Below are 23,457 nucleotides of genomic sequence, written 5' to 3'. Positions count from 1 at the left end.
GTAACTCTGACTTGAACTAGAGTTTTGAGTGGGTTGAGAATTGATTTCTTATTTCTAGAAATATGTGTTTATTTACCTGAAAGAAAATAGGTAGTTGGATTTGGACCCAGAAAGCACAAACCAGATTTTACACGTCTTTCTGACTCTATATTCTTTTTGATAGACACAGACCATAGCCATGCCACCTGCACTTAGTAAATCCTTTTTAATGAAGTCAAATATGCTGTTTCCTGATCCCAACTAAAGAACTCCTTACCCTTAGTTATCTTTGATTCCCAGATATTCTGGCCTCTTTGCAGTATAGAGGTGTTTTTAAAAATATAGCATGACCCATTCTTTCTCCCTCTCTTCCTTCCTCATTCTTTCCCATTATAAGTAACTTGGACCCATTAATTTTCAGGAGCATCTGGGGACAGGGAAGGATTTGACTTTAGTAGAAGTTTCAGAGCAAAGGACTGCCATTAGTTTTATTTTGGTTTCACATTTCTATTACATTACTCAGAAAACCATCATGGTTAACTCAAAGAATTGTTTCAGAAATTTTTAAGTGCACATGAAGAGAAACTTAGGCCTACCAAAGTTTAGTCATGCAGTGGTGGAACTTAGCAAAAGATGGACATTGTATGTCATTAATTTCTTTGCTTTTTCCCTTCAAAGTACTACAGACTTTGGAAAATCATGGTAATGGAACATATTTTGTCTTTAAACATCTAGAATTTCTTTTGCTTTAGGAAATTCTTTGTTCATATTGGCTATCTTAGATCTTCATTGGGATACAGTGGTCATCAGCCTGAGCTACCTGTGTCATGCACAGGGCTTGCCAGGGAACTGAAAGCAGCAATGATGGTGTCCTTCCAGCATTCTAAAATACATATTTTGAATCATGTGTTGTAATTCTACTTTGGTTCATAGTATTCGAAGCTTTTGACATAGCTTGAATTTTGTACTCCTTTTATGTGTAAAAAATAATAATAAAAGAACTTACTTCCAGTGTTTGGTGACTTAAAAGTATTGGGTTGTCTGTTCTACGTCTAGGCCAAAACAGCTTCATGAAATCCCAGCCTTTTACTGTCCTGACAAAAACAAGGTGAATTTCATTCCTAAAAGCGGCTCTGCTTTCTGCCTCGTCAGCATCCTCAAGCCACTCCTTCCCACACCAGATCTTACTCTCAAGGGCTCTGGCCACAGTCTGACAGTCACCACTGGCATGACAACCACTCTACTGCAGCCCATCGCTGTGGCCTCCCTGTCTACAAACACAGAGCAAGACAGAGTCTCTCGAGGAACAAGTACAGTCATGCCATCAGCCTCTCTACTCACACCACCAGAACCAATCGAAGAAGCTGAGGGATAGGTCCCAATGCTGCATAGCCATTGTGTTCTGGGCAACTGAGAACCTCCTTGAATCACGTGACTCTGATGGATGGCATCATGCGCTCCCACTCGCTGTGACGTGCTCCACCTTTTCACAGTGACACGTCACAGTACATGTGCGGAAAGAAAGCAGCCTCTCTGATGGCTTTGCTCACTCATGGAGGCCAGCCCTCAGTGCTTAGCCTGCCTTTTCCTCAAGCACTGGTTGAAACAAGAAAGGTCTCATTCTTTACTTTTGGAGGGCTGATATCTCATTGTTTTTTGTTTTCAAATTAAACTTTTAGAAACAAAAATAAAAACCTGATCCCTGCAAACATGATTCCTAGAGACATGAATGATGCTGCAAGAACCATCTTTTATATGAAAATGACTATTTTATAATACCAATGTTACATTTTCTGAAACATAGCAAACAGGATGTTTAAAAGATTCTTTGGTGGCTTCTGTTTCTTGTTTCCCTTTCTAGATATGTGCTTTTCTCAGCTGTTTTCAGCTTTGGGACCAAAGGGGTTGTTGGCATTTCCCAGCAGTCTTAACCTCATGACCATGTTCTTCTCCCAAACAAGAAATGGTAGGTAAACGCATTGAACAAGTATATACAAAAAAAGATAAAAAGCAATATTAGCACATTATGTGATTTACGTTTTTTGATGTCAGAAGTTTGTGCTTTGGGTGGAATACTTGTAAAAATGCTGTTTTCTTCACTACTCCCGTACACATTTCACCATGTGGTCAGAAAAATTATAGTCTGGAGACAAATGCTTAATATATTCTCACCCATCATTGGAAGTTGGTTTAAAAGTCAGCCAAAAAGGAGCTACCCAGTGTTGATTGCCAGCTAGGAGTAAGGAGCCTCTGGTTTTCTGCACAATATTTATCACATGATCTCCCTTTACCACAGGTGTCATTCTACCTTTAATCATCACTGTATCATAGTCCCAAGAGATCCTAAAATGACTGCATGGATTTCCTTCTTTGCTTTTGTGATGTCGTTGTCTTGTGGATTTGGTCAGGGGTAGTAGTTTGCCAGGAGTGTAATCCATTGAATAGCAATCCGTAGTCACAGAATCTTGCGACTGACCTTTTCTTTATGGTGGTTGGCACTGAGATATGTTGTTGCCTACAGATTTTGCTAGTTGTCCCTCCAACATTTCACACAGTAGGGAAAATAGGCAAGGAGAGCTTTGGAGCACAAACAACAGGAACCTTTGAAAAATCCATACAGGATTTAGGCTTATTCTAGTACAATCACTGCCAATATCACATGACAACAGTATTTCATGTCTGGGTATGTGATAGTGAAATTAAGGAGCAGCTCTTTTTAAAAACGAGTTTCAGCAGACTGTTGATAAAATGCATCTTTCTAAGGTTTTCATATACTACCTTATGATGCAATAATTTAATGTTCTTATACATATTAAAGGGAGAACAAAAATTAAATACTTGTAAAAGGGATATGGTTTAGAAGGTTATTAATGTCAGTTTATCCAGATATATCCCATCACAGGAAACCTAGTGGTGGCAGTAAATCTTCTGAAAAGACTTCTTATATTGACGCACTTTCAAAACATCTAAGTCACCAAAAGTATGCCCTGTTAAGTTTAAAATGGAGATATAGTTAGGCAAGTTAGATAAACTCAAACATGAATAAGTCTGTCAGGTTTCAATTGCCGGGACCAATGAATTATGGTACCTTTTCATCCAAAACGAATTTACTTGGAATTAGTACATTGTGGCTTCTAAATCAGTAAAAGCTCAGTTATTCAGGATGTAAATTTTCTGGTTGGTTTCTTAGAACCCTGCTTTTTTTGCCTTTGTTATGCCTTTGACTTTACCGTTTCACCCTGAGAACTGCTCTGTCAAAAATACAGAAGAAAAGGCAAAAAAAAAAAAAAAAAAAAAATCAGGTGGGTTGATTTGAATGGTAGGAAGAGGAAGTTAAAAACAAGGTTAAAAAAACTCCTCGGTCTTTGAATTACCTGAGTTCTGTTAAATCTGTGTTTTTTGCCTTACGCTTTTTTCTGTCTCCATTCCCACAAGTCACAAGGGTATTTTACAACTAGAATGCCACTTTATTAACAATGTTTCCTTTTACTCTGTTGTGCATGTTTGTCTAATTCATATTTTTTTGTAGAGTTTCATATATCCTTATTCTAAAGTAATTTAAAATCGGAATGGGAGGATAAGTTTAAGATTTATTTACATAGCCTTGTAAATAGAACTTCTGATGTTTGGTTATAAGAATGTGAATGAATTGTATGGCAACCAAACATATCCTTGGATTTGGGAGAAATAGAGCCTGAGATTTGAAGGAAAAAAAAAAAGTACAAGGTACAAACAACTCTAACTGCCAGTGCCAAAGGGCTAATTTTTAAGCATATGAGCTTTATCGCAGTCTTAAAAAAATATTAACCATAGGTCCATTGAGCTTTTTTATTTAACCCTTAGTTCACAAATTTGATTTTTTTAAAAATGGTCTCAATAGACTGCATAATACTGTTTTCTAAAATTACATTCCATAATTATCTTGTTATTCTGTAGAAAACTGTACAGAAGGTAAATTTAGAATAGCTTCAATGGGAATATAATTTAAAACATTTTTAATTTTAAATACATTTATTTCCATTGTAGTAAAATAAATAGGTGGCATGTATATTTCAGGAAAAGGAGCTGTTCTGTGGTTATTCACTTTGCCAGTCTTAAGTTATTTTTTTACCCTTAAACAATTTCTTTGTGATAACATGTAAAGTTACTGGTTTTGATCATGACTAAGTCTTAACTTGTCATGGCTTTCATGACCAATTATGTTTTAAAACTGCTTTGTGTTTTTGTTTAATATGGTGAGCATGGATGCCAAAATTATTTTTGATCTAGATTCATTTTGTTTAAAATATTTCTTACATTCATGACAAGCCAAATCAGCCTTTTAGAAGGTGCTATTGCTAGCTGAGGAATAACTGGCAACAAGAAAGCCATTTTTCTCCTTTCTTTAATGGCTGGCTTTTACTGGAAAGTTTTAAAAAATGGCAGAATTTATAGCCTTCTGTATGTGCAAGATTAGGACTGGGTTATCAAGATTTTCTTTTGTTAAAGGAAATAAAAGAAAAATTGCCACTACTGAATTTACTATTCTAAACTTAAGATTCATTCCTCGATGCTTGGAATTTTGATGTCTCAAAATCCTACCAGTGGAAGTGCTGAATTTGCATTAAGCTAAGAATACTTCACTCCGCACTTTAAGGTTTAAGTTTTACTCTGCCTAATTTAATGATAAGCAGAGCAGTCCTGAACAATATTTTGTTTATACAATCCTGTTGAAGAATATAATTTGTTTTTTTAAAGTCTGTACCTTTCATCTCTGTTGAAGCTATGTAAATCTTTTTTAAATGCAATTTTTAAAATTTTGTTTTTCTAACAAAATTCTCCCCCCAAAACAGCATTTCCAGTGGTGATAAATATTGTTACTATGTACTTATGTATTCCTTGTATCTGAACACTTATTGCTGCCTCACAAGAAAATAGAACTTTTATGTTAAAAATAAAGTCTGTTCTTCTTGAGTTTTTTTCTGTGTACTTTTATGAATATAGTCTTAAATTCATATTTTCTTTTCAGATACCTCTAGCCTGAAATAACTTATGCATAGTATATTTTTCACAAATCTGTAGAAAAATGCATTTGTTACATAGCAGGATGTATAATATTACAGTTATTTCCTTACTACCTCCTTACTTGCTCTAGAACTTAAAGTACCTGATCTTTGGTAAATGATAAACATTAAATTATAAACAAGTACACTGAAGGATATACGTGTTTATAATTCAGTATTTCAGAGCTTAAGAGATTTAGCTTGGGAAATCAATTTTATTCTGAAGTACACATAAAACATTTTTTTCCTTTTGTTTTGGTAATTCACGTTTCCTAAACCACCTATATTCTTCCTTTGTGACAGTAGTTTATTTATGCAAGACAGTTCAGGCTGGGGGAGTTTAGTCTGTATGCACACAGCAGACCTACTCAGGCCCCCAGTGAAGACTACATGCAGTATAACCACTTAGAAAGCAGAGATATCTTTTAAGTGAAGTTTAGAAAGTCACCATGGCTGTCAGACACAAAAAATGGTCACCAAGTTAATAAAAAAGTTCTGGGGGGAAAGGTTAACCAGAATTTGGGGATAACTAATGTATATATATTTACATTTAACATAGCATCAAATACAGAAAATCTGAAACTGGCTCATACTTCCCTTTTTCTGTCTCATCCCTTCACCTTTAAAGAGGTTGAAAGGAACAAATTCAGATTTCCGGCTGGGTGTTGCTCTCTTCCCCCATTTATTATTTTTGCTTTGAATCAGTATTAAATATACCAAAGAAAGGTTTTTAGGTTTATATCGATCCTTTCCCTTTGATTGCTTTAAAAAAGTGAGTGTAAAATAGAGTATCCTCTTCAATGTACAGTAAACCCTCAATGTCATCGATAGGTTGTGTGACTTAAGTGAAACAATTTATAATGAAACCAATTTTACCATAGGCTAATTGATATAAACGAGTTAAGTTCCTGTGGCATCTCATCACTGTTATAATGAAACTATTATTTGAGGACCTGCTGTATATCATAGTATAATAATACAAATAGCCTTTGTATCTCTTTGATTCGTGTTTTTCAAACTTTGGATTTGGAATTAAATGGGCTCAGCCAAGTTTTTTTTTTTTTTTAAGCAGAATAGAAAACAAGTATATTTACACATAAGGAGAGTATTTGTGTGTAAAACACTTGCTAGACAAGAGATAGTCATGCAATGCATAATATTTCGGTCACCAGATAGACTGCACATGATGGCGGTTCTATAAGATAGGAGTGAAAACTCTCTTAGTGACATCTTAGCCATTGTGATGTCTTACCACAGTGTGTTACTCATGTGTTTGTGGTAATGCTGGTGTAAACCTACTACACTTCCAGTTCAGCACATAAAATGATGTACAGTACGTAATACTTGATAATGATGAATGACAGTGTTGTTGGTTTATGTAATTTTTTCATAGAGTGTACTATTCATACTTATAAAAAAGTTTGCTATAAAACTGCCGTCTTACATACATACAGCAGCCTCATATATCTCATGTTTACTGTGTCTTTTGATTATATCATTTTTGGGGTGCTTGATTTTATCTTGTGTTGTTTTATAAATTTAGTGTAGCTTCAGTGTGCAGTGTTTATAAAGAGTCCACAGTAGAGTACGGTAGTCCTAAGCCTTCACATTCACTCATCACTCACTCACTGACTCACCTGAGCAACTTCTAGTCCTGCAAGCTCCATTCATGGTTAGTGCCTCATATAGGTGTAACATTTTTATCTTTTATACATACTGTATTTTTATATATACTTACTATTCTGTTAACAGTTACCTACAGTATTCAGTAACATGCTGTACAGGTTTGTAGCCTAGGAGCAATAGGCTATACCATAGACCCTAGGTGTGGAGTAGGCCATACCATCTGTTTGTGTAAGTGCACTCTGATGTTTGCACAATGACAAAATCACCTAAACACATTTCTCAGAATGCATTCCTCTCAAGTAACACCTGACTATACACATACTAGGTTGTAAAGCAAGATGTACTTATACTGTAGGTTGTAAATAAAATGATTTGAAAAATACTGTTAGGAACAGCTTTTGTGTAGGTACCTTTGGGTTAGTCTGGTATCTTAACACAGATGAGACTAGTCTTTAAGACATTGTTTCTACATCCCATTAATAAGTATCTCCAAATTGCTGGTTTTGTAAAAAATAAATACTTTTCAAGAGTTTGCATCTTCTCCAGGATTTATCTCTATATACTCTTAACTTTGATTTTATATACTAGCATGGATTTGTCCTAAACATTTTTTATAGAGGACTATTATGGAGGCTCTCGGTTAAAAACCAGAAGTATAAGCATTCATCTCAATTCCACATGTTAAGCATTTATTTTTTAGATCATTGGGATAATTCAGGGGAGATGCAGAAAAGCTCTGGATTTAGAGCCATAATTTGGGTACTAGTTCTGGGTCTGCAGCTTAATGGTCATGGGATATTGGGTAAAGAAGTCACCTCTTTGAACCGTAGTTTTCTGTTTATGTGATGAAGGAAATGCTGATGATAGTGCTGTCAGGTAAATGGTTAGTAAATGTGAAAATAGCTTGACTTATAAAACTGGAAGCAAATACATCTTACTTTGTTAGGTTATTTTATTCATTCTTTAGGAAAGCCATAAGTTTTTAGTCATAGAAAATGATCCCATAGAATTCAGCTCACAAAGTATAAAATAGTCAAGGCTGTTGAGCTGAAATCAATAAAAATAGGTAACACTGATAAGTTTTCCAAGTGCCAGACAGTTTATATGTTACTGTATACCCTAATCTTTATAATAACCCCGATAAAGCCAGGTTTTACTATCTTTTTACTATCTTATATATGATGAAATGGGAATTAGATTAAATAATTTATGGTCATACATCTGGGAAATGTCAAAGTCTGGCTTTGAACCAAGACCGACTCTAGAACTCGGACATTAACCACAGAGCCTTACTGGTATTTGTCCTGTAACAGTGACATTAATAAAATAGAGGTTTTCAGTATCATTGCAGATTATGTGACATTGGGCCACTGCCTTGTTTGTTCTCCGACTTCATTGCTTCAACTGCTGGCAGCTTGGTTCAGAGGGCAAAGAGAAAGCATGCTGGTTAGACGCCAGTTCCTGACCAAGGAAGTTAGTGACACAAATCCTCAAACTCTGGATTTTAATGTTGCCATAGTTGTACAAAGTCAAAAGAAATATTTTCTTTAATATGGGTAGAACAGAATGATTCACATTTTTGCTGGGTTTTTTTTTAACCTTTTTAAAGAAAAGACAAAAGTAATTTCAATCTCAATACCTTGGTATGTCCATTTCAGACAGAGAAGACAGTAGAATGAAATCACGAGGATCAAATTTAAGTCGTATGTGACAAGCACTACAAAATAACAATATATAATGTTAACAGTGGTTATTCCTGGTTGGTACAGCTGTGGATGTTTTATTCTTCTACTTTTTAGTGTTTTTCAGACTTTTAAATGAGAGAGTATTACTTTGTAATGGGAAAAAAGAAAACTTTCTTTAATGTAAAAACAATGCACTTCAAATTCATATTTATTAACACCACCGAGACCTTTATCGCCTTTTTGTATTGCCTCTTTGTACATTGAACAGTTTATTTACAACACTGAGTGAAGAACCATGACTTCATTTTAAACGTCAAGGACAGTTTTAAATATTGAACTCTTTAGTCTCCATTTAAATGGCACTTAAAATACAGAAGATATTTTATGTTGGGATTATGGATGTGACCAATCCTGTCACATAAGTTTTCCTTAAATATTTAAACAACTTCACATTGTATGTTTTAAATGCATCTACATCCGAAGATTCGGGGGCTTCATTGCTCAAGGTAAGGGAATGCAGGGCCCTGCCAATACACTGGATCAGTTCTGACTTTATTCTTTTTATTCCTGCCTTCAGGAATCCAAGTTAAATATTATGGCTTATATTTCATTGGTTATTGCTTCTAGGCTCACAATTTTGATATTTGACAATTTGTATTTTGTTACTGAGAGTACACAGAGAATACACATTGTTATTTCTCATATCTTATGTAAGAATTAGAATCCAGATTCACAAGGATATTAATTGCTCTGGTTTTATTTTCATTCTGTGGTATCTATTTTCAATTCAAACTACCTTCTCGCTACTAAGATTCTAAGGTAAAACCCAAGTTTTTAAATAAGGAAACAATAATTGGATTTGTATCGAATACTTTAGGAAATAAACTTTTGTTCACGTCATCTTGTAATCTTTATTAAAAGAGGCTCAAAAACAGAGCACAATCAAACTTCCGTTGTTCTTATGCTGTAAGACCTCTGCATTTCCAGATGGTCTGTAAAGACAATTATGTGAAATAAATATCCATGGTTGAAATACAAATTCATCATTGTGCAAATGCTGAAACCTATTTTGTTAAAATACAGTTTGTTTCCAACAAAAACAGAGCTATGCTTTACAATTAATGAAAGATTTCAAAAATATAAAGTTATACCTATCTGATGTTAATATACTCTAGTATTCCTGCCTTTCTTGTAAAGTGGTAGATTAGGCAAATTTAGTTCTGGGGCTTTTTAAATGTATTCTTATTTGGTATTAAAAAAGTAGAAGATAGGTATTTCACCCACTCAATAAGTATTTTGAAAGAGGTGTTCTCAGCCTACTCTTGGTTAAGGTTAATATATTTCTTACTGAATGGAAGATCTAGATTTAGACAAATAGCAACTGGTCATCTTTCTGTTCTGTGTTTATTCTGTCCTTTACTCCCTATTGAATATGTGGTTGGTTTCCTATATTAGTAATCTAGGTGTAATAATAGTCAGATTTCTGTTTCTGGCCCCTAAATTAATGAATGAGTTTCAAATAACAAACCTTGAGAAAGTATGAATGGTTACCTTCATTTTAACTAAGTTTTCAATGTGCTCTTCAAAAACAGAGTTGTTAGACTTGCTGAAGTTATAACTAGACTTGCTAAGGCAGTTAATTTTGAATTTGGGGTAAATGGTCAAGTACATACTTTGTTGAAAGAAAATGTTAGAGATACTAAGGGCTAAATAAAAATCTCTCGTATGTTTCTATTTTTTGAGAACATTTGCTCTTGGAAAATTGAGGGCCATATCCCTTCACATTCAGAATCTGGGATTCGGATTTCTGGCTTGACGAGACCAGTGGTTTTTCTTTGTGTTGTGGTGTTTTTGTTTATATGAGATAACGACTGCTTTGCATGCAAGGGAGATAAATAGTTTTGAACTCATGCATTAGTGAAAGAAACTAATAAAAATGAGACAAACTTGACAAGGTCAGCATTTTCTGAGGTACTCAAAGTTGAGAGCAGAATCACCATGGGTGTAGTATTTAGATCATCAATCATAATCATAACTCGTGGTGATTGGATCTTGGCAGAACAAAGACAGTATTGCGTTCTAGGGAATTTCACTGAATGAAAAGACTTAAAAAATGCTTCTGAAGGGATAACCAAATAAATAGGAATAAGCATGTGAAAAGATTTTAAAGAAAGACTTCCTAGGTCCATGTTTCCGACCCTCAGATAAGGTCTTTCCAGCCTATGCCGTACTTGGCCATAGTAGTGCTTTTCCGAAGCTTGCAGACAGTTCAGATTTCAGTTAGGCCAGACTGCTATGGATGCAAAGTGGACTGCATTTTACCTACTCGGGTCCGTCCATTCCTAAAAAATGTCTTTCTATATACATTGGCACAGACATTACAAGCAGTTCTCTTGTAAATAATAAGCTTGTTTAAAGCTAAGTAGATGGAAACTACCATGAATAACAAAGTTAAAATGTTTTCTTACAGAAATGAAATAAATTGAATGACAAAAGTAAGATACTGGGAATACTGTTTCAAAACGAAAAGGTGGGCAAGAAAGACTAACAGAAAATCGAGTAATTGATGTGTATATGTAGTGGCTACGTTTTCATTAGCTTACACTAATTTCAATTAAATAGCCTTCCCTCTAACTTAGATTCAAAACCCTCTACGGGTAACAGGTTTTCTTCAGTAAACAAACAGAGCTTCAGATGCTGTCACCTGAAGAAAGTGAAAAGTGGAAAAAAATAAGATACTCCATTACTGATCTTGTAGAGCTTTTTGTAACTCTGCCAGAAAGTATTCTGGGTTAAATCACATCAAGAAATATGGGGTAAGTATGCAAATATATATAAGTATAAGGTGTTTAGAATTTCTCCCTCATTCAGATAGCAGTTTCTGGGTAATTTCAGGAATACTATTGTCAATTGTTTATTGTCCTCCCCTCCATTTCAGGAAGAATATGAATACTGCATATTACCGTATCTATGAAAAATCAGACCTGACAACACCTGTACAATGTCTTGAATGTTACTGGACATTCTTGTAGTTTATGAGATGGGAAGACAGACTTTTCTGTTTCTATGGAGGATGGACTTTGCAAATAAATTATCCTGCTACTTCTCCATGAAAATTTGATAATGGAATTAAGGGATATCTATGATTTTCTATGAAAGAAAAAAAATGAGTAATAGTACATTTTAGCCTCCAAGTGGAGAAAATAAGCACCAAGTTTCTCTGTGGTTTCTTTAAAGCAAATTGAGTTCTCAAATGTTATTCTACCTTTCTAACTAAAGATAAAACTGGTCTGGTTCTAGTACTGTTTTCACAAAAGAAAATGCCTCTTGCCACTGTTTTATTTAAAAACCAACCCCAAATCACAACCCAATTTACATTCTGTCATTTACCCACATAGAAAATTCTCACAGCCAGCAAGGAAACTTATACATGAAAGGCTTTCCAAAGAAATAAACCCAACTCCTTATTGACAATTATTCCTAGCTGTTATTTCAAAATAAATTGTATCTATTTCAGACTCAATAGTTTCTAATACTTTCCACATATTATCAACAGCCGCAAATCTAAGATATTAAAAAGACAATCTATTCAAAGGTAGTCCTTACCATCTGTCTAAGGTTGGCTGACAAGTGTTATATTCACAAACACGATGCTTTTGTGTATGAATTACAATATAAACTTTCCACAAAGGCAGTATGTTGCAAAATTGATGTCTCAAGACCATTAAAGTGACATCATAATTTCAGTCAAGCATTAAGAAGTTCATCATCTGGGTGTCCAATAGCATCAGGGTTTGAAAGTGGATCCAAGTCTGCAAATAGATTGAACCAGGCTGACATACCTTGGTTACCATTGTTGGGAGCTATTAAAAAAGAAAAAAAAAAAAATTAGCGTCTCAGATTTTTGAAATCACATTGTTGTACTTTTATGATTATAAAGTAGATGGTTCTAAATCAAAAAAATTCAAGACAATTGACAAGAATTGCCTATCAATTATGTTTCCTTAAGGATAATTTTGAAAAGCTAATGCAGCTATTTGTGCTTTGCTGAGGCTCTTATAGCTAAGTGACTGCATGTTGCTCTAAGAAAGGACTTCATTAGAAGTGAAAAGGCAGGGAGTAGTATAATTTTCTTAGAAGCACTAAGATAATTTATAGAAGGCTCTCAGATAATGGTCAAAATTAAAAGTAACCTTTATCCTTACAAAGTAGAAATAAATGCTGCATTGTAAACTTGGTGAGAAATCTATATTATAAAAGCAATATTAAAACAGTAACAAAGTAGAAAAAAAACTCCACCTAATACTATCACATTAACACACCCAACTGTTGTCATTTTGGTCTACAGTTGTTTCCTTTGTCTTTTCCATTCTTTTCCATGTGCACATAAAATTTTTTGATATATTTTAAATTTATTTTTCAATTACAGTTGACATGTTTCAGGTGTACAACACAGTGATTAAACATAACAGAAGTGATCCCCAATAAGTCCAGTACCCATTTGACACCACACATGGTTATTACAATATTACAGACTATATTCCCTATACTATACTCCCCCTCGACTGTTTTGTAACTGCCATTTGGACTTTTTTATTACATATTTTTTCAATTATAGTTGACATACGTTATATTAGTTTCAGGTGTACAATACAGTGATTAGACATTTATATAACTTACGAAGTGATCACCTTGATAAATATAGTACTACTGACTATATTCCTGATGCTGTACTTTACATTCCCATGACTATTTTGTAACTACCAATTTGTACCTCTTAATCCCCTCTCCTTTCCACCCTCTACCCAATTTGACAACCGTCAAAATGCTCTCTTTATCTATGAGCTTGATTCTGTTGTTTGTCCTGTTCTCTAGATTCCACATATGACATCTTTCTCTATCTGACTTACTCCACTCAGTACAATACCCTCTAGGTCCATCCATATTGCAGATGGCAAGATTTCATTCTTTTTATGGCTGAGTGATAATCCAGTGTGTGTGTGTGTGTGTGTGTGTGTAACCTCTTTATCCATTTATCCATTGATGGACACCCATGATGCCTCCATATCTTGGCTACTGTAAATAATGCTGCAATGAACGTATGGATTCACATGTCTCTTCAAAGTGGAGTTTTGAGTTCCTTCAGATAAATACCCAGAAGTAAGATAACTGGGTCTTTTGCCTCATTATAACCTTTGTTTTAAAGTCTGTGTTGTCTGGTGTAACTATTGCTACCCCAGCTTTTCATTTGTTTGTTTCCACTTTCATGCAACTTCTTTTTTCATCCCTTTACTTTCAGTCTGTGTGTGTCTGTCTGAATTGAGTCTCTTGTAGGCAGCACATGTGTTTTGTTATCCATTCAGCCACCATCTTTTGATTGGAGCATTTAATCCTTTTTTATTTGAAATAGTTTGTTGATAGATATGTAGTTATTGCCATTTTATTCATATTTTTAATCTTTTTATCCTTTTTAAACAAGTCCCTCTAACAGTTCTTTTAATACTGGCTTGGTGGTGATGAACACCTTTAGTGTTCTCTTGTCTGGGAAGCTCTTTATCTGTCCTTCAATTCTAAATGAAAGATTTGCTGGGTAATCTTGGTTGTAGGTCCTTACTTTTCATCACTTTGAATATTTCATGCCTATCCCTTCTATTGAGAAATCAAATGACAGTCTTATGGAGCAAACTTGTAGGTAACTAACTGTTTTTCTCCTGCTGCTTTTAAGATTCTCTGTCTTTACCCCTTGGCATGTTAATTATGATGTGTCTTGGTGTAGGCCTCTTTGCGTTCCTCTTGTTTGGGATTCTCTATGCTCCCTGGGCTTGTATGTCTATCTCCTTCACCAGGTTAGGGAAGTTTTTTGTCATTATTTCTTGAAATAGATTTTCAATTTCTTGTTCTCTCTCTTCTCCTTCTGGTACCCCTTTGATGTGAATGTTGGTATGCATGATGTTGTCCTGGATGCCCCTTGAAGTATCCTGATTTTTTTTGGATTCTTTTTCTTGCTGTTCTGACTGGATTGTCTGCTACTTTATCTTATAAATCGCTGATTCGATCCCTTGCTTCATCTAATCTACTGTTTACCCCTCCTTAGTTACTCTTCATTTCAGTTATTGTATTCTTCACTTCTGACTGGTTCTTTTTTATAATTTGTTTCCACTTTTATGTTTTCTATTTCTTTGTTAAAGTTCTCACTGAGTTCCATCTACTCTTCCCCTGAGTTCATTTAGAATCCTTATAACAAGTGTTTTGAACTCTGCATCTGGTAGACTGCTTGTCTTTATTTTGTTTAGTTCTTTCTCTGGAGCTTTGTTCTGTTCTTTCATTTTGGACATGTTTCTTGTCTTCCCATTTTGGCTGCCTACTTGTGTTTGTTTCTATATATTAGGTAAGGCTCCTATGTCTACCGGTCTTAGTAGAGTGGTCTTAGTACATGTGCTGAGGGTCCCAGTGGCACAGTCTTCCCTGGTCACCTGAGTCTGGTGCTCCAGGTTATGTCCCTTGTATGGGTTGTGTATGCCTTCTTGTTATAGTTGAGCCTTGGCTGCTGTTTGTTTGTCAATGGGAGGGATTGACCCTCAGGCTGATTGGTTGTGATGACTGACCATGACCAGTGGAAGAGCTAAATTGCAGGGGCTGACCCTTCTGAGTAGGATTTGCTTTAGCAGGGCTCTGGTGACTTCCAAGTCTGCATTTTGGGTGTATTGTCCTCAGATGTGACCCCAGGTGATACTCTGGTTCAGACTGGAGCTGGCCACAAAGTGTGCAGGCTGGGGTCTCCTGGGAGGGACCTTGCCGCAGGCCAAGTTCATCTGCAGCCTGCACCGTGCCTGGAGTCACCTGGCATGAGCCACCAAGCAATCCACATATGGCCACCACCTATGCTGGGCTTAGAAGTGCCTCAAGAGGCCAAGCTGCAAACTGAGGCTGGCTGCCACTGGGCTTGAGGCTGCTCAGCAAGAGGTATGGGGCACAGTGAGGGCAGATGCTGCTTGTTTAGCTTTTGCAAACCTTTGAGGGTTTATAGGAAAGTCCACAGCATGGGCCAAGACAGGCTGTTTGTATGGAAAATCCACTGGAAGCAGCTTGGGTGGGCCCACAATTTGGGAGGGGCAGAGTCTCAGGGAATCACCTGGGCAGAGTGACCATTGTTAAGTTGATGGAGACTCAAATATGGTGGCCACCTGTATCTACACACTTGGCAGCAGAGGGTTCAACAGAGGAACAATGCCCTGTACCAGCACTTCTGTCTGGGAAAAAGCTGCCCCTCCAGCCCTCGCCCTGAAGCCAGACAACTCAGTTCCTCCCTGTATGTCCCTAGTGCCCTTTGAGCTGCCTCCCCAGCGCTTGAGCTCAGAGTGAGTGATTCCGTCACCAAGTAAGTCTGTGTGGGCCCCTTAAGAGGAAAGATTGAGATTACCTCAGCCCTCTGTCTCACTGAGCAATAACCTTTGATGGTTTTCACAGCCAGAAGTTGTGGGGACTTCTTTTCTCAGCACTGGAATCCTGGGCTGGGGAGCCCGGGGTGGAGCCTGGATCCCTTGCTCTTCCAGGGGGACCTCCGTAGCAGAAATATTTCTGATTCTCAACCACCACACTCAGGTGTGAGACGAGCCTATTTCATATTTCCGCCCCTCTTACCAGTCTCAACGTGGCCTCTTCTGCGTGTCCCCTTTTGTAGGAGCTCTGTTTAGCGAGACCCCCGGCAACTCCTGATAATGGCCATTCTGTAGTTTAGTTGTAATTTTGATGTGGTTGTGAGAAGAGGCAAGCATAGTGTTTACCTATTCCACCCTCTTGAGTGGAAGCATAAATCTGCACTTAATTTCTTCACTGTTTTCACTCATCTCCCCAACCCTCCTCCCATCTGTTCTCTGTTTCTAGGAGTCTGTTTTGTTCATTTATTTTGTGTTTTAGATTCCACATACAAGTGAAATCACATGGTAATTATCTTTCTCTGAGTTATTTCACTTAGTATAATACCCTCTAGGTCCATCCATGTTGTCAGAAATGGCAAGATTTCGTTCATTTTTATGAATGAGTAATAGTCCATTGTATATATGTACCACCTCTTCTTTATCCATTTGTCTATCGATGGACACTTAAGTTGCTTCCATATCTTGGCTATTGTAAATAATGCTGCAGTTAACATAGGGATGCATGTAACTTTTTGAATTTCTTCAGATAAATACCAAGTGGAAGTGCTACATCATATGGTAGTCATATTTTTAGTTTTAAGACCCTCCATACTGTTTTCCACAGCAGCTGCACCAATTTACAATCCCACCAACAATACACAAGGGTTCCCTTTTCTCCGTATCTTCACTAACACTCGTTTGTTGATTTATTGCTGATAGCCATTCTGACAGGTGTGAGGTGATATTTCACTGTGGTTTTGATTTGCATTTCTCTAAGGATTAGTGATGTATCACTGGCAAATATCTTCTCCCATTCAGTAGGTTGTCTTTTCATTTTGTTGATGGTTTCTTTTGCTGAGCAAAAACTTTTAGTAGTCCCATTTGTTTATTTTTTGTTTCCCTTCCCTGAGTTGATATAAACACACACACACACGTGTGTGTGTGTATGTGTGTGTGTGTGTGTGTGTGTGTGTGTGTGTGTGTGTGTATTACTAAGAGCAATGTCAGAGTTTGCTGCCTGTGTTCTTCTAGGAGTTTTATAGTTTCGGGTCTTAATATTTAAGTCTTTAACCCATTTTGAGTTTATGCTTGTGTATGGTGTAACAAAGTAGTCTAGTTTCATTTTTTTAAATGTATCTGTCCAGTTTCCCTAACACCATTTATTAAAAAGACTGTCTTTATTGTATATTCTTGCCTCTTTCATTATAGATTAATTGACAATAGGGGCATGGGTTTATTTCTGGGCTCTCTATTCTGTTCCACTGATCTATGTGTCTGTTTTTATGCCAGTACCATGCTGTTTTAATTACTATATCCTTGTGGTATAGTTTGGTATCAGGTAGCATGATACCTCCAACTTTGTTCTTCTTTCTCATGATTGCTGTGGCTACTCAGAGCCTCTTGTGGTTCTGTGTAAATTTTAGGATTACCAGTTTTAGTTCTGTGAAAATGCCATTGGTATTTTGATAAGGATTGCACTGAATCTTGTAGACTGCTTTGGGTAGTATGATCATTTGAACAATGTTAATTCTTCCTATCCACGAGCACAGTATATTCTTATATTAGTTATATCTCCTTCAATTTCTTTTTTCAATATCTTATACTTTTTCGAGTACAGGTCTTTAACCTCCTTGGTTAAATTTATTCCTAGGTATTTTATTCTTTGTGATTAATTTCTCTTTCCGATTTTTTGTTATTAGTGTATAAGAATGCAATTGATTTCTGAATATTAATTTTGTATCCTGCTACCTTAACTAATTCATGTATTAGTTCTAATAGTTTTTTGATGGACTCTTTAGGATTCTCTTTTATAATATCATGTCATCTGCAAATAATGACAGTTTTACTTCTTCCCTTCCAATGTGGATGCCTTTTATTTCTTTTCCTTGCCTGCTTGCTGTGGCCAGGGCTTGCAATACTATGTTGAACAAAAACAGTGAAATTAGACATCCTTTTCTTGTTTCTGAACTTAAAGAGAAGCCTTTCAGCTTTTCACTGTTGAGTGTGATGTTAGCTATGGATTTGTCATATATGGCCTTTATTCTATTGAGGTATGTTCCATCTATCGCAATTTTGCTGAAAAATTTCATCACAAATGGATGCTGGATATTGCCAAATGCTTTTTCTGCATATATTGAGATAATCACAATATTTTTATTCTTCAGTTTGCTTAAGTGGTGTGTCATATTAATTGATTTTCGGATACTGAATCAAACTTGCATATCATGAATAAATCTCACTTGATCCTGGTGTAGGATCTTTTTAATGTATTGCTTAATTCAGCTTGCTAATATTTTGTTGAGGACTTCTGTTCATCAGAAATATTGGCCTATAATTTTCTTTTTTTCTAATGTTTTTTTGGTTTTGGTATCAAAGTAATGTTGGTCTCGTAAAATGAGTTTGGGAGCCTTCTATCCTCTTTAATTTTTTGGAATAGTTTGAGAAAGATAGGTATTAATTCTTCTTTGAATGTTTGGTAAAATTAACCTGTGAAACCATCCGGTCCAGGATTTTTGTTTGCTGGGTAATTTGATCACTGATTCGATTTTGTTAGTATTTATCAGTCTGTTCAGATTTTGTTTCTTCCTGATTTAGTTGTACAAAATTGTATGTTTCTAGGAATCTCTCCATTTCTTCAGGATTGTCCAATTTGTTGGCATATAATTGTTTATAGTATTTTAAATGATTATTTGTATTTCTGTGACGTCAGGTATCAGTTCTCTTTCAGTTCTGATTTTATTTATTTCTTGATGAGTCTGGCTAAGGTTTATCAATTTTGTTTATCTTTTCAAAGACCCAGCTTTTAGTTTTGTTGATGGTTTTGTTTTTTAAGACTCTAGTTCATGTATTCCTACTCTTATTTACTCTTCCTTTTTACGTACTTTGGGCTTTATTTTTCTTTTTCTAGTTCCTTTAGATTGTTTGAGATTTTTTTTCTTTGTTTCTGAGAGGTAGGCCTGTATTACCTCAGAGGACTGCTTTCACTGTGTCCCATAGATTTTTGTGTCATCGTATTTTCATTTTCTTTTATTTCAAGGTATCTTTGATTTCTTCCTTGATCTTATTATTAACCTATTCATTATTTAGTACCATGTTATTTAGCTTCCATGTGTTTATCAGTTTTCTTTTTGTAATTCATTTCTAGTTTCATACCCTTTGATCAGAGATGATGCTTTATGATTTCAGTCTTAAATTTACTGAGATTTATTTTGTGACCTAACAAATGGTCTATCCTGGAAAATGTTCCATGTGCACTTGAAAAGAATGTACATTCGGCTGCTTTTGGGTGAAATGTCCTAAAAATAATTAAGTACATCTGCTCTAATGTGTCATTTAAGGCCACTGTTTCCATGTTGATTTTCTATCTGGATGATCTATCTATTGGTGTCAGTGTGGTGTTAAATTACCCCACTGTATTGTGTATTATATTACTGTTGCTCTCTCCCTTTACTGCATTATGTGTTTTGGTGCTCCATTGTTGGCTATGCAGATGTTTACAAGAGTTATATCTTCTTGTCGGATTGATCTGTTTGTCATTATGAAATGCCCTCTTTATCTCTTGTTACATTTTGTTTTAAAGTCTGTTTTTTTTTTTTGTTTTAGTTTTTGTTCTTCCACTTTTTTTTTTTTTTTAACCATTTGCATGAAATGTCTCTTTTTCCATTCTTTTACTTTCATTCTGTATCTTTCTAACTGAAGTCAGTCTCTTATAGGCAGCATATGTATGGGTCCTGTTTTTTTGTCCATTCAGGCAACCTATTTCATTTGATTGGAGCATTTAGTCCATTTACTTTTAATGTAATTATTGACGTGTACATAGTTATTCTATTTTATTAATTGTTTTCTGATTGTTTTTGCCATTCTGTTCCTTTTTTATTCTCTTGTATGTTGACTTTCTATAGTGTTATGTTTGGTTTCCTTTTTCTTTATTTCTTGTAAATCTCACAGATTTTTGGTTTGTCGTTACCATGTACTTTATATATACCAAGAGATGTTCATAGCAGTATAAAGCTGATGGTTGCTTAAGTTTGAACACATTCTAAAATCACTGCTATTTTTACTCACCCCCCATCCACACTTATGTTTTTGTCATTTTTACTTCTGTGTTTGTGTGTATCTTGTATTTACTGTTGTAATTACACATGATCTTCTTACTTCTGTCTTTTAACCTTTGTACTAGCTTTACAGTTGGTTGATCCAATGCTTTTACTGTCTGTCTTTGTTGGTTATCATTTTTTTTCTTTCCTATATTTTCTTATTTTTATTTTGCTCTTTTCTACATGAAAGAATCCCATTAACATACCTTGTAATACTGGTTTAGTGGTGATGAACTCCTTTAGCTTTTTCTTGTCTGGGAAACTCTTTATCTCTCCTTTGATTCTAAAAGATAGCCTTGCTGAGTAAAGTAATCTTGGTTGGAGGTCTTTATCTTTCAGCAATTTGAATATTTCATGTCATTCCCTTTGGCCTGCAAAGTTTCTATTGAGAAATTAGCTAATAGTCTTATGGAATCTCCCTTCTACATAACTGCTTTTCTCTTGATACTTTTAAGATTCTCCCTTGGCCTTTAAATTTGACATTTTACATATGATGTGTCTTGGTGTGTTCTTGTTTGGGTTCATCTTGTCTGGGACTCTCTGAACTTCCTGGACTTGTAGGGAAGTTTTCAGTGATTATTTTTTCAAACGGGTTTTCTCTTTCTTCTTCTTCTGGTACCCCTATGATGCGAATGCTGGTACACCTGATGTTGTCACAAGGTCCATTAAAGTATTGTCACTTTTTAAAATTCTTTTTACTTTCTGTTGTTCTGATTGGTTGTTTTCTGCTACCCCCTCTTGAAGATCACTGATTAGATCTGCTTCATCTAATTTATGTTGATTCCCTCTAGTATATTCATTTCATGTACTGTATTCTTCATTTCTGACTGGCTCTTTTTTGATAGTTTCTATCTCTTTGTGTATGTTCTCAGTTTGTCTATTTTTCCCCTAAGTTCATTGGGCATCCTTATAACCAGTGTTTTGAACTGTGTATCTGTAGATGATAAGTTTCCATTTCATTTAGTTCTTTTCGGGGGGAAGTTTTGTCCTGTTCTTTCATTTGAGACGTGTTTCTTTGTCTCCTCATTTTGGCTGACTTCCTCTTTGTTTCTATGTATTATATCTGCTGTGTCTCCTAGTCTTGACAGAGTGGCCTTATGCAGAAGGTGTCCTAAGGGGCTCAGTAGCGCAGTCTCTCTGGTCACCTGATCCAAGTGATCCAGGGGTATCTCCTGTGTGGGTTGGGTGTGCCCTCCTGCTGTAGTTGGGTCTCGATTACCGTGGGTATGTCAGTGAGTATTGACCCTCTTCTTGACTGGCTGTGAGGGCTGGCCATGACTATAGGGGATGAACTGTTGTGTGGGGACTGACCCCATGGAGCAGGAGTCGCTTTAGCAGGGCTCTGGCACTAGCCAAGTGTGCCCTTTGGGGTGTTGTTTGTGGAGATGGTTGAGTGGTGCTGGTGTGATCTGAAGCCAGCCACTGGGTATATTTGGACTGGAGCCTCAGGAGGGGTTCTGGTGCAGGTCAAGTTCAGCTGCCATTTGTGCTGCGTTTGGGGCCACCTGGTGGGAGCTACAAAGTGATGTGTGGTTGATTTCTGCTTATGCTGGGCTTAGAGGCATTTGGGAGGGAATATACTGAGAACCAAGGCTGGCTCCTACTAGTGCCAGGCTTTGGACCCTTTGGCTTAATCATGTGAGCTGAGACCAGCTGCCACTTGTGCTGGGCTTATGGCCACTTGGTTGAAGCTATGTTCCCGGGCAAGACTGGCCACTGCTTATGCCTCATGGGATTTACAATGCAAGTTGAGACCCTTTTGAGACCCTTCACCGCTTGCTGGGCTTGTGGCTGCTTAGCAAGAGCTACAAGGCTTGCCAAGGCTGGCTACTGCTTGTTTGGAATTTATGACCTTTTGAGAGATTTTGGAAAATTCCACAGCAGGAGCTGAGGCAGGCTGCTGGTGTAGAGGAACTGCTGGAAGAGACTCAGGTCAGGCGAGTGAGTTGAGTGGGGCCGAGTCTCAGTGATTCAACCAGTGGGGTGCAAATGCTATTAGCAGGTTAATGGAGAGCACAGATTTGGTGCATACCTGTGCTGAGATGGCTGTGTGGAAAACAAACTCAAAAAGGGAACAATGGCTGCTGTCAGCACTTCTGTCCCCAGAAATAGCTGCCTTGACCCTTGCCCCTCTAGCCTTTGCCCTGAAATTAGTCAATTTAGTTCCTCTATGGGTGTCCTTGGTGCTTTCCAAGCTGCTGCCCCTCATCTAGAGCTTAGAGAAAGTGTTTCTGTGCACTGGCCCTCTAAGAACAGATGTTATGCGAACTCCTCAGCACTGGCTCCCTGGCTAGGGAACCCAGTGTAGAGCTGTGACCCCTTGCTTCTCAAAGGGGACCTTTGCAATCAATCTCTCCTGATTCTTAATTGCCACACCTTGGGTGTGGGACCTGCCTATTCCACATCTCCGCCCCTCCTACCAGTCTCAACATGGCTGCTTCTCTATATCCTCAATTATAGGACTTCTGTTCAACTAGTCTTCAGGTGATTTGTAATGATGGTTCTATAATTTAGTTCTAATTTTGACTGGATCGTGAGAGGAAGTAAGCACAGGAGGTTTACCTACTTCACCATGTTGACTAAGTCCAAGTACGATAATTTTTAAAATTATATTTAATAGAATCAATTGTGTCTCAGATACAATTTACTCTTAGCCAACTTCCTCTCATTTTCCTGTGGAGATTGGAAAATATCATGTATTGATAGTCTACAAGTTGTACTGTAGATAATCAAGGATATACATTTTGGACAAAGGCTGGGACTAATGGAAGAATGCACAGTGGCACAAACAATGGGTCATCACAGAAGGCTAGGTTCTTAAAGGCCAAGGGGTCCAGAAAGCAGGGCTGAGATCCAGGGGACAATCTAAGACTTACATATGAAACCAGAGACACAGCAGGCAGAGGACAGAAAGCAGTCATACTAATAAGAGTCTGAGGAACTCTCTTTTACAATTTTGGTTACCACTTCCACAGAGCAAAGGCTGGAGTTTGGGCTGTGGAGATCCAAAGTCTCAAGGATCAGGTCAGTGTGTGTCCAATTGTATGTGTCCACTACTCCCTCAAGGTAGTGTCAGTGATACCCACACAAGTTCTTGCTTTGAGTTCTGGGCACACTACCTATTAATCATATGCAATCATTTAACCTTAGGGGCTCTTGTTTCCTCATCTATAAAGTAATAATGTATCATTAAATCAGAATACATTATTAATAATTATGCTGGAATTATAGGTGTCAATCAGGATATGTGGTCATTCCTCTAACACCTGACCTTCCTTGTGCAGCTGTTGAGGGGTTCTGAAGAATACATGAAAATTATACAGCATTTACAAATGTGGGATGGTCTTATATTCATCTGTTACAATGGGAAATGAAGGTCTTAGTTTCATTA

The 23,457-nt window shown here is 36.6% G+C and overlaps 2 protein-coding genes across 7 annotated transcripts in view; one reads left to right on the top strand and one right to left on the bottom strand.

Annotated features, from left to right (window-relative positions):
- Positions 1-4,932, top strand: part of FAM117B (family with sequence similarity 117 member B) — a 75,871-nt gene extending 70,939 nt beyond the window's left edge. Inside the window, exon 8 of the mRNA XM_011369133.2 lies at positions 1,036-4,932. Within this exon, the coding sequence (XP_011367435.1) occupies positions 1,036-1,354 (319 nt within the window). The 3' untranslated portion in view covers positions 1,355-4,932. The remainder of the gene's footprint in view (positions 1-1,035) is intronic.
- A 2,649-nt stretch (positions 4,933-7,581) lies between these two features.
- Positions 7,582-23,457, bottom strand: part of ICA1L (islet cell autoantigen 1 like) — a 76,049-nt gene continuing 60,173 nt past the window's right edge. For all 6 annotated transcript variants that reach the window (XM_011369130.2, XM_011369129.2, XM_023535995.1 and 3 more), the window contains one exon: positions 7,582-12,195. In XM_011369130.2, coding sequence (XP_011367432.1) covers positions 12,080-12,195 — 116 coding nt within the window. In that variant the 3' untranslated portion in view covers positions 7,582-12,079. The remainder of the gene's footprint in view (positions 12,196-23,457) is intronic.

The sequence above is a fragment of the Pteropus vampyrus genome, unplaced genomic scaffold (assembly GCF_000151845.1).
Source record: "Pteropus vampyrus isolate Shadow unplaced genomic scaffold, Pvam_2.0 Scaffold146, whole genome shotgun sequence".
Lineage (NCBI taxonomy): Eukaryota > Metazoa > Chordata > Mammalia > Chiroptera > Pteropodidae > Pteropus > Pteropus vampyrus.
Note: the sequence above shows the minus strand (reverse complement) of the source record. Positions and strands in the feature narration are given on the sequence as shown.